This window comes from Cyprinodon variegatus, unplaced genomic scaffold (assembly GCF_000732505.1).
Source record: "Cyprinodon variegatus isolate N-32 unplaced genomic scaffold, C_variegatus-1.0 Scaffold599, whole genome shotgun sequence".
Classification (NCBI taxonomy): domain Eukaryota; kingdom Metazoa; phylum Chordata; class Actinopteri; order Cyprinodontiformes; family Cyprinodontidae; genus Cyprinodon; species Cyprinodon variegatus.
In genome coordinates, this window is record NW_015151052.1 from 390,510 (window position 1) to 408,461 (window position 17,952).

Here is a 17,952-nt window from a genome sequence, read left to right on the forward strand (position 1 = left end):
ATAAATAAGGTAACTGGCCAATAAATAGCTCATGGGTTATGAAATTACACAAGTATATTTTAAAAAGGTTACATTTAGATGTCTTTGCCATTTTCTGGTGACTTCTTTTTTTCATTTTCATAAGTGAACACAATGATCTCGAATGAAATTTGTTTCACTCTTCACCTATTCTTTGTGTAAGAAGTTAATAATAAACCACATTTCCAGTATCACTCATGATTAACAGCTGGGCTAAAGCCTATAGGAGCTCCTACAGTTTGCCGTTTTCTTTTGCACATATTTGAAAATGTGAAATCAATCAATTTGTCTCCTTACCTGAATTGAAACATCACTGTATGATCCTCCTATAACTCCAGAAATAGCCAATGGAACCTCATTTTGGATGGGTCTGGAGCCATCAGGGCAAATGAACCCTGGGTCTTGCACCTTGGTGAGCGATGCCCTGACAAAATCCAGTGACTGCTCCAAAGCATAGGTGTCTTTGGAGCAGGTGTCTAGGATATGAGCGCCCAACTTGAGGCCAGGAAGGATACGATCACTGGAGTTTATCTCATCGAGCGCCAAAAGCATGGCTTCCAGTCTCTGGATTCCCCGCTCCTCATTGATTTTCCCACAGTCCTCCATCCCTTCACCTTTCTCATGCACAGGGAACAAGCCACCAATCACCAAGTCCCCATCCATGATGATCTCGTGTTTGGCTGAAGGAGGTAATCTGGAGATGCTCGGCAGGACCCCGGTTATCAGCACCTCCAGCAGGAACATGTGAAAGGGCCAGTAAAGGGTGAAACTGGCCCTCAAGTTGGTGCAGAGTGTTGAATGCAGCATGGTAGGTTCAGGCTCCAAGGTTTAACGGCTCAAAGAAGAAATGGATGAAGATTCACAAGGACTGAGGGCAGAATACGTTCAAGACTTCTGAGCCGAGCATTTCTGATATTTCCTGAAAACATGAGAGAGAAGTATTAGAAATCAATGAAAAAGCAAATTCCTCATAACAGTGTTGTACAGAACCTTAATGGTATTAGGATTATTTGTGATAAAGTATTCCAAATTTGTCCTTAGATGTGAAGAGGAAATAAAAAAAAAACATACCATTGATTAACTGGTAATGAACCATCTAAAGGAGATCATAGGCCTACCTGTGCAGCTCAGGGAATGATGCAGTCAAAACAGGACTACATTTTATCCTGGGACATCTTAACCTCTTACCCAAATAATTTAGGATACTTATGGAGTTTACCTGGCTCTTAAAAATCATCAACCCAAGTTTCCTCAATCAGAAGCAAATCCAGCTGAATTTAACCACCTCCACATCACTCTGAATTGTTCTGATTCATTCAAATTATGTGTCAGAATCAGCTGGTGAGATAAGAACCTGCTGGACATCAGCTCACTAAAGGTTGTGGAGGTAACATTTAGGAGATCTAGATGTTACATCCACTGAAATACGCGCAAAGGAACAGGTATTTCTACAGAGAGGATCACCAGTATCCACACAGCCTGGACACAGAGTGAATGTTACCTTCAGAATAGTGTCACAGAGAGCTATTTGCAAAAAACAGCTGCCACAGTGGCAGTTTCTTCTCCCAGGCTGTCTCTCTGTTGAACGCTTTACAGTCAGAGTGAGGAGATCATTACTATGCATATTTGCTCTAATTCAACCTTATTTTCTTCTTTTATAACTGTAACGGGTTATAACCCGTTACATAACATTGGTGTAAGCTGTATAGAAAAAACTTTAGAAGTAAAAAAACAGATTCAGATTGTCAGTAACAAAATGTACATATTAATATTTAAATTTCTGGACAGTGAAAAAAAAAATGGAACCAAAATAAAAACTTTTTGTTCATGTGCAGAAACTTAGGCCATTAAACCAGACTCTGATTCTGAAAAGCAGACATAGTAAAACAAACAGCTGAAAGTCTTGTTAGTGTGGATTATATTTGTATTCATTGTATTACACTCTTATACCCTTGAATGCAATTCATGGCAGCCTACTGCATTCAAAAATTACCTAACTATTATGGATTTATACCATGTCTTACTTAGTGCCAGGATAAAAATAGCAGTTCTTTGAACACCACAGAGGATCGTTAGAGAACATATTTAAGAAACACTTTAAACCAAGGCATACTACATATACGTTAGGATGTGAGGTAATGTTTAAAGAAGGGGTTGTTATGAAATAAATCTTCAAACTTTGAACACCTTACTTTACAATGCAACTACAAAGCTACCGATATATATCTTTTCAACTAAACCTGTCCAGGCAGAGAAGTAGCAAACAAACATGTTGTAACTCTAGAGAGGCTGCAGAGCTTCACAGCAGAGGTGAAAGAATTGGAGAAAAAGATATAGCAGTTGTGCACTGTACAGATCTTATCTTTAGGAACAGTGTTAAGTGGGATTTTAATGCTGAAGTTCAGAAATTCGATCTCTGGGTGTGAAAGGGCACAGATATTAAAAGAGACTTTTTAAAAGTAATTGCACACACAAAAAAAAACCCACTAAGGCCAACACTTTTTTGGGGCAAAATCCTATCAAGCTTATGCATTTTACATTCTAAAGTGAAACCCATATTGATTTTTTTTTTTTTTTTTTCATCAGACCATGAAAAATGAGTGGGTCCTCAGAGTGGTCCGCATCAAACATTTATATATAGTTAAGGCGCTACAGAACATATTCTGCAAGCTTTACTACTGAGATAACACATAGACAGAGGTTCACCTCAACGGCTGTGGTTGCCATAGAAACATTGTGGATAAAGAAAATAAGGGTGGGACTGCAGGGGGAAGTGGGCACTGAGACACGTATTCTAATTCAGCTTCCTATCATGTTGTGAGTTTTCACAGATTTGACCACAGAGAGCCGTGGATGTAATGTATGATCAGGTAGGTAGGCAGGATAAAATATGCAAACCTGTTCGATGCAAGCGGTTAAATGAAAACTCCTGGGTATGTGAGTCAACATATTTATCATAGCAGATATCGGATGTAATGTTTTCATAGGGAAGATGTAACAGCAGAAATTAAAACAGGTAGATAGACAAAATTAAGCTTCTTTGGGGTAAAAGATGTTTGCATTTCTAATAGTTCTCTATCAATAAGACTGTAACAAAAGACACCAGTGTTTTCAGCTATGTTCTCCGACTTTATTCAACCTGAATGTGTCCTGTTTCCTGTGGTCATAGAAGCTGAAGACCGTCACAGTTGGTGGGGGTAGAGATGCAGAGGCTGGATAGAAAAACACCAGCTTTTGCCGCTACACACAGATAAGACCATGTGGATAACGTGTGAATTAGCATATTTTTACACTGAGAGATGTCTTTCGAGAGCAAGGAACCAGTTTAACCATCAAACCAGACTAAAAATTAGGAGACTAAGAAAGGAAACATATTTATTTAAAAAACACGGAATATTTTGCCAGATCAATGTTACATCATGGCTGTGGATGGGAATCCCTATAAAGCTGTTGTTGAATCTATAACTCCTCTGCCCATCAAAGATTACACCAAATAACATAAGGCTGCTTGTGATGTTGAAGCAGTCCCAGATCTGCTGCTGCTTTGTCCTCTGAACAATGAGAACAGGTGGATGGCATTTCTGTACCATGTTATTAGAACCCAAAGATAGAAAAAACTTAAGGAGTTCAATTTTAGAAGTCTAATTGCCCCTCTATGTTGTCTGCTGGAGCAGATGGCTAGAAAGACAGGGTCACAGGGTGAATTAATGGTCCAATAAAGAGAAGCCAATTAGGCTGACCTATTCAAACGAAACCAAGTTTCGACATCCAGAAAAACATCTCATACTGCAAATAAATACTCAAGCACTTTATTTACACATATAATGTTTCTCTCCAATTACCTGAAACACTGACTAAATGAGAGGAGTATTTAGAGCTTACTTACACCCGCGCTAAGCTAAATCTCTGCCTCCAACTGCAGAGAAGCTTCTCGATAACATCATTAAAAAACTATCTTGAAACGACTGTCACACACTCACACCCAGCAGCCAATGAAGTCACTGTGCTCTCCAGCTGCCTGCGCTCAATATTCTCTCTGAAAGGAGAGTTCAAAAAGAAAAAAGGAGAAAAAAAGCAGTAGAGCTTTTTCTCAGCTTTGAAACAGCAGCTAATGTAAGTCTGTTGCAGCCCCGGCACAGAAAGGAGTTTCTTCACAAAGACATTGACCTTTATCTTTAAGCAAAAACAGCTAATGTGCAAGATAGGACTAACAGACGGGAGTTGGAGATGATGGGTGACTTGGATGTAAAGGACATAATTTGATTGTCACGAAATATAGTGTGTGGAGAAAGTAGCAAAGAGCAGATGATTAAAATACAATATATATTTTTTATGTGTATATCTTTAATGCTAAACTTTTATTTTTTTCATTTTTACTAAATGTTGACATTAACTGAGACTGGTTTTATACCGTTTCCAGTTTTATTCAACCTCTCAGTGTAAATGACATTTTATTCAGAGCGTAGTTCACTGCACATGAATCCTTCAGACTATTGAGTGTTGAATCAATATTATTAATATATCAATCAAAACATTGATTAAAATGAATAAGGGAAAAAAGCATCCCACGTCTAAATATCTGTAAAGATTAAAAAACTAAATATGTCTTTTTGAAAGCAACTACAAAGAAATCGGTAACAAAAAACAAAAAAACAAAACAAAGCTATCCTCCATCATTCCTCTTCCATGATTTCTATCATATAATCTCCAGCAGGGACTCAGTATATCCCTGCACCTGGACTTGTCAGCTGCAAGAATTAGGATGCAACTGTGGTTGACCAAGAGCCAGATGATTGCATTTGAACATGGATCAGAGGCATAATTTCATCCAAACCTGCTGGGTGGGATCTGGGCTGTCAGCCCATTTAACTCCCAGAAACCACATTTCACTGGCTTAAAGAAAATATCACCTGAATGGTTATGAGGGGAGAATTAGATCAGCAGTCAGAGACTGAGACACAACAGGTTGGTTCTCCTTAAAAATATGAACAGCTTTAGACACTGTGTTATTTGCTTAGAGTCTCATCCATTCTAATATTTATATTTTTACACTATATAAATAATGTAATAATAATCAAATAAATAGTATTTCCAGTGTTGCAACCTTCTTCTTTCCCAGGCCTGTTAGCCACCAAACATATGTTATTCTGTCGTTTCTGAATTAAAACAATTTGAATAGAATAAAGTGAAATGTTTGGAAAGTTTTGACAACGAATGAGTAAGGTTAACCGGATTTGTCCAGCAATCCCTGTGAGAAGAAAATGTACCTTATAACTCCGGAGCCATTAATAAATGTTTTTGATAGTTTCCTGCCCCTCTTGAAGGTAGATCTCTAAATCATCCCTGCGCCAGCCGCGTATCGGTACACTTAACCCAAAGTCCGTGTGGCTTCATGTAACAGAACCGAATCCAGATGTTGCTTACTTTCAGCATGTTCGCCAGCCAGCTGTGAAAGATCTGTCCTTGGTGCTGAAGTGCTGCTCTCACCGACTCCTCCTGGTGATCCCACAACTTCTGCCTCTTCAGCCGCTCAATGGGTTTCCATTCACAACAGAAAAGAAGAAAACAAACAAACAAACAAAAAAATCACTCACGACGCTTCCACAGCAACCCCAGATGGATCCCACCTGTCCGACCGCAGAGGGGCTCTAAAACAGAATGAAACCACAATCTTTGATCTGTGGCATACAGCGGGGACGCGTCGGGAAGTTACTTGGATTCAAGTTGTCAACAAAAAAAAGAAGCAGTTGAGAAATGCTGCTGAAGACCAGTTGGATGCAACCTTCCTCTGTGCCTCCACAGAAATAATGACGCGCCGATCTCTCCTGGCCACCCCGATTGTTTCTCCACTCGAGAATAATGAGCCCACTGTGCAGCGGGGAAACTGAAGATACGAACAACCAAAATACATTAAACATGCTTCTACCTTCTCGTGGGTCTAAAAAATAAAAGGTGACGTGTTGATTTAACTGCAAAATATGTCAAGTTATGTAAAAATGAGAGGGAATTCCCAAACAATTACACCAGATCGTTTTTCGGTTCAACATATTTAGACTGACGAGAAAAGGATATCTATTTTGCTTTTCTTTTTTTCTTTTTTTTTTGGTCTCTACAGGAAGGTTGACCGGGTCCTCATTCACCTCCATCTCATTAAAACTGAATGACACTTGAGGTGAGTGGCGCGGCACTTAATAAACTTGAGAGGCACAATGCATAGTTAGTTTTTCTCTAAGAGGAGAAGAAAAACACCAAGGGACACATTCATGGAGGGGATGCTCCGATGTTCTTGAGCGTTCTGCTTTTTTCCTTTTACATTTTTTTTCAGTTTATCCCCAATTCACAACAAATCTTGTCTCAACTACTTTAAAAAAAGGTGCCTTTATTCCAAATGATTATCTGATGGTTATAAAACCATCCACTTTACTCATTCTACCCAATGAACATGGGGGTATTTTGTACACTTACAGATGTGTTACCAGAGCCTGAAGCTTAAGTAGAGACACTTTTAACAAAAATGACTAGATATAACCATAAGAAGAAGAAAATAAAAAATTGTTAATGCAATTCTTGTATTTTCTAAGTCTAATATACAATTTTTAAAGATGACAGGAAATAATTTGAAATCAGCAATTCCACTCTCCGGGGAAAGGCCTAGGGGTGTAGGACATTCAAAACAACATCCAACATTCCCAGGTTTGGCTGTGAAAGCAATTTCCCCCAAAGAGCAGACCACAAAGTATTGAAAGAAGTCTCCCAAAACCATTAAAATGTAGCCACTGGACCTACAGGAAACTCTCGCTACTATTGATATGAAATCATATACCTGTACATTTATAAAGACACTTTATCACTGTAAAATTCATGGGCGGTTTTCAGGAAGGAAGCCACTGCTCTTTAAGAGAAATCAGGGTGGATATAAAGGTAGACAAGGACAGGATTTCTTGGAATATTTTTTCAATAACAGATGAGTCTAAAATCTGTTTAGTTTTACACTAAAAACAGAGCATGCATTATACTAACTATTGAGGGTGGTGGTGTCATGGTTTGGGAGGTGCTTCGCTGCAACAGGAGCTGGTCTGTACACAATAATAAAAGACATGATTATCTTTACCTCGTACCAGAAGTTGCTTAAATAAGTCATAAGAAATCTGGAAAGAGAGAATTAGCAATGTTGTAAAAACACAAGGTAAAAAAATACCTGTAAATAATTGATATAGAGATTTTTTTTAGATTTCTAGATTGGCAATATTTTAATGGAAATAAAATACGTTGCCCGTTGTGTAAAGTAATACTGCTTGATAGTCATATGATTGCTTATTATTGATGAACTAAGTAATTAATTAAGATGATTCTTGTTCTTAAATTATGTCCTACCACTACTTTTAATTAGCATAGAGTGAAAGTAATGTTTTCTTTGTTTGCGTTCATGTTTCTTGTAATTAACTGGTGAGTTAAAGAGGTCCTGATGTAATTAGAAATATATAATTTACTCTGAAGTTCACTATTCACCAGTACTCACTGGTTTTATATACAGTTATAATTGTGAAGTTGATTTTTCTTGATTCTACGAAAACCCTCATCATTGGAAGTGTGCAGAAATGTCTAATGGTCAATAATGTTGACTTTTGACTATATAGGTAAGATTTTCTGAGGAAAATTAATATGATTTAAACCAGCACAGCCACATGTTTCTGTACAAAGGCCTGTTTCTGCAGACTATAATTGAACACAAACATATTTTAATAAATAATTGTCAAATTACAATAGCTGCTTGTAAGCATCAAACAACACCTTTTCCTACAGTCTGCTGAGTCTATTACAGCACTGCAGCAGAAAAATCTGCCCGCCCGTATGAGAAACGTTGAGAAATATCTGTACTGCCCCAAATTATTCAAAATTCTTATTTCCAATATATATATATATATATATATATATATATATATATATATATATATATATATATATATATATATATATATATATAAGGGGCTATTGATGAAAAAAAGGGTCAAAGCTTTACAAACATGGGATTGTCAAGCAAAAACAATACACTCTTATTCAGTCAGTCTAAATGTTTAGTTTTTTGGTTCATTCGTTAACAACTAAACAACTTCCACCAAATATGCCTATCCCAACCAGCCAGAGATGATCATTATAAAACAGGCATAACTGTTGCAATGGTGTGTGATGTGTTTGCATGGAAGTCCCCCCATCATCAAATGCTAACTGAGTCAAAACATTTCAGATAAACCAGCTACCTTTGCCTGAACCATAACAAAATTACGTCAGCTCTATTCCTGCTGCACAGTTACCATAGAGTGGAGAGAAAGGATCTGCTGTACCAATTAGCGTCTAAATGATCATGGCGCACACCTATATAATGTTTAGTTTAAGTTGGAAATACTCAGGAGGCAACGGAGACGTATCTTTTAAGTGAATTTACCCTCATTGCATTTTTATGCATCTCCTCTCTCCTTCGCACAGGCCAAATGTTTTTTAAGGGCTTCTTTGGAAAAAGGAAGAACATTTTTTTTTTTGTACAGTGGCAATTAAAACTGACGAGCGGGTGCTGCTGCTGCTTGTTGCATAATTTCCCCCGGCAAACACAAAAGGGCCAATTTTCTTCTGGAGAGAAAAAAGAAGAGGAATTGTGGTTTACATTGCATCGGTTGAGGGCATGTGGGTGGCATACAGAGTTTAGATAGGAACATGCCAATTAATGTCGTGCAAAATTACGGAGCAGAGGAGGAAAGTGCTTCAAGCCAGCGGTCAGTGCACATCATTCTCCCTGCTGGTTTTTACAGCGTTGACAGCAGCAGAACAATTAGACCACAATCTACAATTAATTCCCTCTCTGCTGTGATTTGGCCATGCAAACTCTATGGACCTGGAAAACATACAGCTTTTATTGTTTGTACACTAAGTAATGAGAACTATATATACTAATGTCATAATTTCAACTCAAACAAGTGTTTGTAACATGTTTTTCTGTTGTGTTTTAACTGATGTTTTAATTTCAAGTGAATTAACCTATAACTCTAGTGCTGCTGCTGCTAGTAGAAATTATCTTTATAAGGAAACACCTAAAAGAAAATTTTAATCTACAGAGAATCAACTGCTATTAAAGTTATTGGTTGAGACTTGACAAAATATAGAGCAGCTGAATGATGAAGCCATGAAAAGTTTACTATCCATACATCCTGTTCTGCTCTTTTGCTATTTTTTATTTAAGGAAACCAGGTAGTTTCTAAAGAAAAGCCTCTTCTAATAGGCTAGATTAAGAAATACTGATCAGGTTCGCATAATGAGACAAATAGGCCTGGCACCGTGGACTTAGACTGTAAAGTAATTTGGAATGACAAACTTCCAATTTTGAATGGAAATGAATTTGTTGATTATGCATTATGACAGTGATCTTTGTAACTTTGAGCTCCGTAGATTAGGAAAAAAGCCATGATTATGCTGCAGCCCTGAAACTGTTTCATTTATAAATCAATAAACATCTGAAAACTGATACAACCTACAAGAAAGACTGCACCTTATCTGTTGATTTTGCAAACAATTGCAGTATTTCTATAAACTTTCTTCTCCTTTCACAGGTGATTTCATGCAAAACTCATTTTCTTAGGTTTAGCACTCAGCAGTGACTTCTTTAAAATAATTTCAATACTAATAATAGTCAATAAATTAAGAGAAATGAGTCACTGATAAAACCTCAAATCATCACTGACAGTGAAGTAGTTTGAGTCTTAATTTCACAAACAACAGAATTTCTAGGTCTTCTGGTGAAAAGTACAGCTACAATCCTGAGAACTCTTCCTAAAAAGTTAAGTGCATCCACTTTTAGAGTGGATTTTATAATTACACAGATAAAACATCTCAGTGTTTATTCCTAAACTCATTCATTTCATTCTAGTTCCCCCCATTGGGATCTAAAGTCCATCTTTGAAGCAATCAGCATATAGATTAAAAATGTAAACACATGGTATAGATCACCTTATTTGTGGACTATCTGCTGGGTGAAAGCTCAGCACTCTGACAATTAACAATAAAAGACCAATTTAGATGGATGGAGCTCTGAAGTGCTGTGAGCTTGATTTTGGTGTTTTTAATCTTCTCACTTGTTCTGTTCAGAAACAATGCAAAGACACAGAAAAATGACCACAATTCAGCACTAATCAACATAATGATTTTAAAGCAACTCAAAATTTAGATAGCCATTTGTTCTCCTGATATTACACTGACAGAAGAGTTTTGATATGCAAACATTGTCACAAAAAGTGACCAACAAAAGTTTCCACCATAGTGTTTGTAGCTTGTTTTCAGTCAGATTGTGGACAGCAGGTCTTTTATTGCAGCGGTTCTTCTCTTTATAGGTACTCATTACGTCCTCTATAAAACTCCTGCAAAGAAACAAAATCCTTCACCAGCAGAAAGATTGCAAACAAGATTTTATTGTGGCCACTTCAGATATCACAGCTGTATTCTTCAAATATTCTCACCTGCAAATCTACAGTAATTTGGTTAAAGTTTCAAATAGAAAATTCAGAATTTCTGGAGTTAAATTCTAATGTTGAATAATGATAATAATGTTGATATTATAATAATAATAATAATAATAATAATAATAATAATAATAATAATAATAATAATAATAATAATAATAAGCTAAAATCTCTTTATTAAGACTTTTTAAATATGTGTAAACTTTGTGTTTGGAGGACAGAAAGTACAAGACACTGAAAAAGTATCCATATTACTTCCACTCACTATTTTTTGAAACTGTAACCACAAACTTTACATAATTTGATTTGGGCCATACGCAATAATCAAAACAAAACAACATAATTGTGACTTTGAATGGAAACTATTTGGTTTTTGACTTTTTTTGCGAAAACAATCTGGAAAGTGTAGTTTGCATTAGACACTAAAAAGTGCTTATAGCAGAAAAGCCTCCCATTAGTAGTAGTGTCACTGTGTGAGTTCTGTTTTTAGGGGCTTTACATCTTAACCTGAAATTTGCTTTGATTTAATCTCTTCTCTTTGTAGCTTGAGGCATATTTGTTCTCCATTGTTCCATAAAAGCAAGGATTGTAAAGTGCAGAATGGTTGTCCTATCAACAAAATCTCCCATCTGAGTAATAAATCTCAGCAGCTCCTCCAGAGCTATTAAGTGTTTCCTGGCTGGCTTTCTGATTAATCCTGTCCTTACACACCCTGTCAGTGTAATTAGACTGGCATGTGTTTATGGTAATAGAATACGAAGGACTTTAAGAGATGTACCAAGTCCAGGATACTGTATTATAACTTAGGCCTGCTTTAAACTTTCCCATATCTTTGTCCCTGAACCGTCTGGTGTGTGTTCATCACGATGTCTGTTCTCCAAACAACTTTTTGTCTCTACATAGGACAGCTCTATCTATACTAAGATCAAATCGATTTTGGATGGACTGTTTACCAATACAGTAACTTCTAAAATAGGATGTACCAGATTTTATTTAGGATATCAGTGTGAAGGAATCCCAAAACAAATACTTGCCATGTTTTTCAGTTTTCTAGATGTAAACCATTTATCCTTTTGTTTCTTGCATCTTCTGTTGGTTGTTCACATAAACTCTACACTGGAGATTGATAACAAACTAGGGATAAAAAAGAAATATTAAATCAAAAGTGTTTATTCAAAATATATAATCCAGAATGATTATGGAATAAGGAAGCTACCAACCTGATGTGATTTTATAGATTTGTTTCAGAATTCTGCTTTCACTCACAGTGACACAAATGAGAGCTAAGCTCACTAGTCTCGGTTGCACAGAGACAATGAACCTATTCTCAGTTTCATAGATAGGTTGGAAGGAAGAATGCAGCTGAATGTTGATTCAGATTGAATCAAAGAGTGAAAGCTGCTGTAGTGCATTGATGTCAATAACGTAATACTAGTTATTTGTCAAGTTTGCCTCTTTTTAGCACATTTTGTCACACAGAACTTTTTCAAACTATTTTTTTTCGGGGAGAGAAATTATCATAATTTGTAAACATCTAATATGTTAACCACATTCGAAGTAAATGAGGCACAGCTGTGGCTGTAATTTATGGCAATGCTTTCTTCTTGTATGACATGATGGTACCTTCAAAGATATGTTTATCTGTTGGAAGTATTGGATTCAAAAAGAAATAACATGAGATTATCGAACCATCACACTTAAGAAAGAAGACAGAAAAGCCACTCAGCAAGAAAAAAATGTCATTTATTCAAAAGTAACATAAAAAATAAAGTACAATGCAAGTGGACTCAGAGACAAAGGTCTAAAAAGAGGGTAAATAAAAAAAAAATGACAGCATTACTTTTAAGATGATCAGCATCAAGAGTTACTGGGCTTTAAAAATGTGTAGAATTTGCTTACAAACATGACTGTCAATACGGATACCTGAACTATTTCATCAATTATTCATTATGATGTAACTTTGGATCGGGGAGTTAAACCAATATGCTTATGGTCAGGAATTATCACAGCCTTAAAAGAAGCCACCTGTGAATCTTCTTGTTGGTAGAAAAACAATGTTTGAAACTCACCATTACATCCTCTTCTACTTTGTGACAGCAAAATAAAGAAAATTGGTCAAAAATGTGCCATCATTCTGTTTGGTAGGAAGAAAAATAAAAATGGGGAAAAAGTAAAATGAAATAATAAGAATCAACATCTTTTAGGACCCTGAAGAACCTGTTTTTTTTTGTTTTCAAGTAAATGTTGCTCTAATGTCAAAATCTATAACATTTTTACAAATAATTTTGTACATTGAAAATGAAAAAAAAAAAATCCTGATATTTCCATTTTTTTAAGAAAATGAAATGTCAAATAAATAAGAGCAAATATTATAATTCCAAAATAAAAGTCTGTTCAAAGTATGAAACATACTAATGGAATCGCTGTGAAACAAATCAAGCTTTCGATTCTGTTTGCCTTGACAAACTTCATGTATTATGTCATTCCAACCAAAAACAGAAGTAAGAACATTTTATAAAAATAAAACTGTTTCGTCAAAAATATTTAAAAACCTTTGATAGTTTAGATTTTTTTCTTATGAGTTATTCATAATAAAAGAGCAGCCTTTTTTTTTACTTCAGGTCATGTGCTACTGAACCTTCATTCCTCCTCTCCTGTGACACCCAGTAACTCCTGCTTAAAGGCCTGCAGGCTTTCCTTCTTGGACTCTCCATAATCTTCTCCCATATTCTGATCTCCACCAGTCCACGTCCAGTTAGGGTCTTTAAACTGGGCTGCCCCTGAGCTTCTCCCTCTGTCTCCACCCCCTTGATCTCGGACAGAGCCAGTGCGGACGGAGGATGCCACCGATGAAGTCTCTCTGCTCTCCGAATCCAGTATGCATATCCCAGAACTGTATTCGCTGTTGGATTCCGCACCTAAAGCAGCAGTAAAACAAAGGGAGAGAATGGACAGATGGTGAGAGGACATCTATAAACAAACACCACATGAGGAATGAAAGACTGCCCAAAAACTCCACGCTGGGATTCAAGCATAAACACTGCAGGATGCCATTTGAGCTGCGCTTTGATTTCAGTCCAGAGTGGCTCTTCCTTACAAGTTTGTCTTTATGTTCCAGAAAGCAGGTCAATCATTTATGCCTTATACAGGAAATACCAAATCCTTCCTATGAACAGAATATTTAATGATGCATGTGCATGATGCACATTTTATATAAAAAAAAAATGATCCTAACGTTCCTTCTTCCCTCTTTTGTGCATGTTGTTTTTTTCTTTTTTAATGACAGAGCAGCTATAGCATATCTTCCTCTCACATTTCTTGGGTTGTTAACGAATTCACACTTTCAACACCTTGTGCTGTTAGATGAAGTTGAAAACCAAAAATAGGCAGTGAGTTGTTGTTAATTAGAAACTTCAGTCAGCTAAAGGTTTTAATTGGATGGGATCATATGAGCAGCACAAACCCTTCACTCCTCTGAGGTGTGTTTTTTAGTTAATTTCTCGCAGGCTAATAAGGCCAGCTTCATGTCTAATTGATTCGGTGTGCTGACCTTTCATCCCTGTGTAGTTGCGTGTGTTTCTAACACTATACTCTTTTTCAGATCAATTTCTCTACACAAAGCCAGCTAGTCCTAAGCAATAGAGCTGATGATAATAGGATGCATGGAAAGCTTTTTTTTTCAGGTTTTAAAGTGGGCAGAGAAGAACACCTCAATGGTAGCTAAGGTTAACAACCTTTAAAGAAAAAAAAAATATTGACGTATTGTACCAACTAAGAAAATGTTACAAAGGATGATATAGAAAAAAAAAAATAATGCTGACACTCCTTCTTTAACTTTCAGCTAAAATTTACCACATAAAGTAATAAAATAGTGACTAAACTCTCAGTGGAATACTCTCAATTTTCATTAATTTTTATAAGTCGGTTTGTTGTTTGTGTGAAAAGTACATAGGAATGTTAAGCTATGCTCCCTGAACCTTAGGAACATATTTAGCCTGAACCCTTTATCTCCCCAGGGCTGCTGGTTATGTTACAACCAGAATCAAGGTGTTAAGGTTTAAACCCCTGTAGATTATCTTTAGTCTGTTATGACCTGGTGCAGTAATGGAGTGCTGCACTGTTACTCTTGGGTTGTGCTCACTGTAAGCACCTTTCAAGCACAAAGATTATGATGTGAAAGATAACTATTGCTGATACACAGCAAAATGTTTCTAGACAGGAACATCTAGAGCACGGTTTAAAAATATTAAAATGTTTCAAGTTATCAAACAAGTTTTTGTACAAGACAAATTAAGGATGTTTTTCAAATATGTCTTGTTTTATTACTGGAATGAACAAGTGGAGACATGATTATAAGGCTGTCTATTAACTGTTAAAAAAAACGGCTATGGATAATTTGTGGCTTGGCTGTAACTTTTCAACCTTTGATACTTACAACACGTCAACATACAAACTTTTCCATCCAGAGCTTTTCTCATGTACAAAGTATTTCAATCTTTATTTTAAAGGGACTATTTTGTAAATTTAAACCTAAAAACAGCTGGGCATGCTTCAGTGCCGCAGTGGTTAGCGCGTACAATCCAGCCTGTGGTCCTTTGCCACATGTCTCTCCCCTTTTCCTGTCAGTCTACTTTGCAAAGAGCCACTAGTGCTGTAAAAACCTCAAGAGGAAAAAAAAGGGGGGAAAAAAGCTTAATATTTAATCATTTACGACTAAAACGTGGTTTAGGTTGGATGAGTGCGCCCCTGAGAGCACTGATGCATCCATAAGCCTGTAGCATATTTTCTTGAATTTACTTCGGGTCAGAAGTTCCCAAACTCTTTGGCAGATACAACATCATGTTATGCAACATCCATGTAAAATGATTCCAACGTACCAAACAATACAATACAGTTTAATTATATAGCACCATTCACAACTCATGTCATCTCAAGGCACTTTACAGAGACAATTCAACCAGATAATACAGTGAAAGTCAGCTGATTGCATCGACTCATTGAAAATCCCTCGCACCAAACATGCATGTAGCGACAGTGGAGAGGAAAACTACCTTTTAACAGGAAGAAACCTCCAGCAGAACCAGGCTCAGTGTGATCTGCTGAGCCCGAATGGGGTTCAAGAAGACAAAAGCAGACATACAGAAAGAAGCAGAGATAATAAAAAAAAGGCAACTGTAAACCAGCTCCACTTTTCAAACAATTGAAACGTTATATATAAGATGGATTTCGTGGATGATCAGAAGCACCTGGCATCCAGTTCAACACAGACAGCAATGGCATCTCCAGGTAAGGTGACAAAAGAAAAAAACCTGTAGTGCAAGCTACGAAAACGAGTAGAAGACTGCTGTAGTTCTGTGTTTTGTATTTAGTATCATTAGAAAAGCCTGTTAAGTCTTTAAAAAAATAATAAAAAAACAAAACAAAACAAATTACGCTAACTGATTATTAAACCACCTAAATTACTAAAGAATCCTGCATATAATGAGTGCATTTAAACTTCTGATCACAAGACTTCTCACTTTTACTCCAAGAAAAGATTACTTTAAATGTGTCAATGCCAAACAGCTAAGGAACATCAGTATGGTCAAAAAAAAAACTTAGAAAATTGCCTTGAAAACAAAATGATATATTAGTAACTCCTGACATTTGATGTTTTCAGCTGCTGGAAGAGAAATTGCACAGAAAAAGCAACAGTATTTTGTGAGAGTAAACAGTGTGTAGTGGTATTTCCATTTGAGAAAATCCACAAAAGAAGCGAATTAAAATTCAGCCAGAAGCTCAGTATGATTAATTTACAGCCATCTCATATGTATGGGGTTAATGTGTTGAAAAAGAAAATTAAATAAGAGAGAAAAAAAAAAGCACAATGGGGACAAAAGGAGCAGCAGTTTGGCTTGAGTTCCCTGAAGCAAATCACAAAATTTAATCAGTCAGTGGGGAGAAAGGAAAAAAAAACTCCCATCCAAAGTCTGTAATACTCAATATGTCTTCATTTGGAGGCAGAATTTGCATTTTATGTTTTTTTAAGTTTAGAGATTGCTTTAAGCACCGATCTCTAGATGCATTTGATTGACAGCTGATTCCAGACTAAAATAGAGAGGAGTCTTTAATACGTTTGATTGGTTGGTCGTTAAGGTTAAACTTAAAAACCAGAGTCTCAGTCAATAGAGACCAACCATTGTGTGTAATGGTTTGAAAAAAAACTGATTGGAATGATAAGGAAAAAAAAACTCCAGATGATGTTTCAACTAAACATTTGTGCTACAATGAGGTTGAACTTCTCCAGTGTATAACACAATGAACAGGCCTGCATGAAATGTGATTGGTTGTTTTTTTTATTTTACAACCCAGATACTACTTAAGACCCTCAGTAAGAAGAAAAAAATGTGTTCAACTTTTAACACTTTAAAGTCACTTAAAGCTACAGTGTGTAATAATTACAGGCATATAAAGTCAGAAATTTAATATATTATACATAACTATGTTATTTATCATCACCTATGAGCTCAGCCTTTTAACCATAATATTTGCGTTGCCTTAGAATTCGTTATTTATAATTACATAGGAGCGGGTCTCGCAGCCATGGAGGCTGACATCTTTGCGCTACGGCAAGCGCAGAGGCAACAAACTAGCGATTGCGAGATCTCCCATGACGCTCGAAAATAACTACGGCAAGTTGAGAGAGATGAACTGAGACGGTACTGAACAGTAGATGGCAGTATTATGCCTGAGAAGCGTTTAGTCTGCCTGAAACCAAAGAAGAAGAAGAAGCAGGTATACTGCGCCTCAGTAACAAGAAAGGTGAACAAGGCGGCAGGCGTGAGTGACTTTGCAAACTGTTTGGCACTGTGTGGCCAAACATCAGACGAATGGAGGATCATGCCTACTCTGTATCACAACGAAAAGCGGCGGACACCGAACCCCCGTCATCTAAGAAGCGGAAACACGACGAGAATAAACGCAAGCGTGACAAGAAACGACAAAAAACACGGATCAACATTGGCACGGCATTTACACGATGGAAGTCACTGATGGAGGAAAAAGGTTTTCAAAGTGACGCTCAAGTTGCCAGTTTTCTCTTGGACAGGTAATTAATCCTACACACACAATTGTCTAATATCACTGCAGTTTTTGGAGTACAGGATGCTCAGACCTGTCTAAAACAATAACATGCTGCGTGATGATGCTGTTACTCTCCAGTATACTTATTCAGCAACGTCCCTGACGTTTCACAGGTAATGATTCAGTAATTTTCTGTAAAATAATTTTCTGGATATATACCTCGGTTACTTCTCTCCGGCTCCTTTGGAGATCTTCAAGCCTTTCCTCCTCTGCTCTAGTCACCCCGCTGGCTCCCCTCCCTCGCCTGGCCCTGGCTGCACGGCCTCCCTGCCCTCGCCCTCGTCCTCTCCCTCTTCCTCGCGTTGTA

The 17,952-nt window shown here is 36.9% G+C and overlaps 2 protein-coding genes across 5 annotated transcripts in view; both read right to left on the minus strand.

Moving 5' to 3' along the window:
* Positions 1-6,061, minus strand: part of LOC107096105 (metabotropic glutamate receptor 2-like) — a 49,476-nt gene extending 43,415 nt beyond the window's left edge. Inside the window, exons 1-2 of one of the 4 annotated variants that reach the window (XM_015392610.1) lie at positions 5,443-6,061; positions 316-937 (exon numbers count right to left, since the gene is read on the minus strand). In XM_015392610.1, coding sequence (XP_015248096.1) covers positions 316-825 — 510 coding nt within the window. In that variant the 5' untranslated portion in view covers positions 826-937; positions 5,443-6,061. Of the gene's footprint in view, positions 1-315; positions 938-5,331 lie in introns of all 4 variants that reach the window. The other 3 variants (XM_015392609.1, XM_015392608.1, XM_015392607.1) reach the window with 3 other exon arrangements.
* Positions 6,062-12,269: 6,208 nt separating this feature from the next.
* Positions 12,270-17,952, minus strand: part of LOC107096110 (testis-expressed sequence 264 protein-like) — a 57,509-nt gene continuing 51,826 nt past the window's right edge. The window contains exon 4 of the mRNA XM_015392616.1: positions 12,270-13,441. Coding sequence (XP_015248102.1) covers positions 13,164-13,441 — 278 coding nt within the window. The 3' untranslated portion in view covers positions 12,270-13,163. The remainder of the gene's footprint in view (positions 13,442-17,952) is intronic.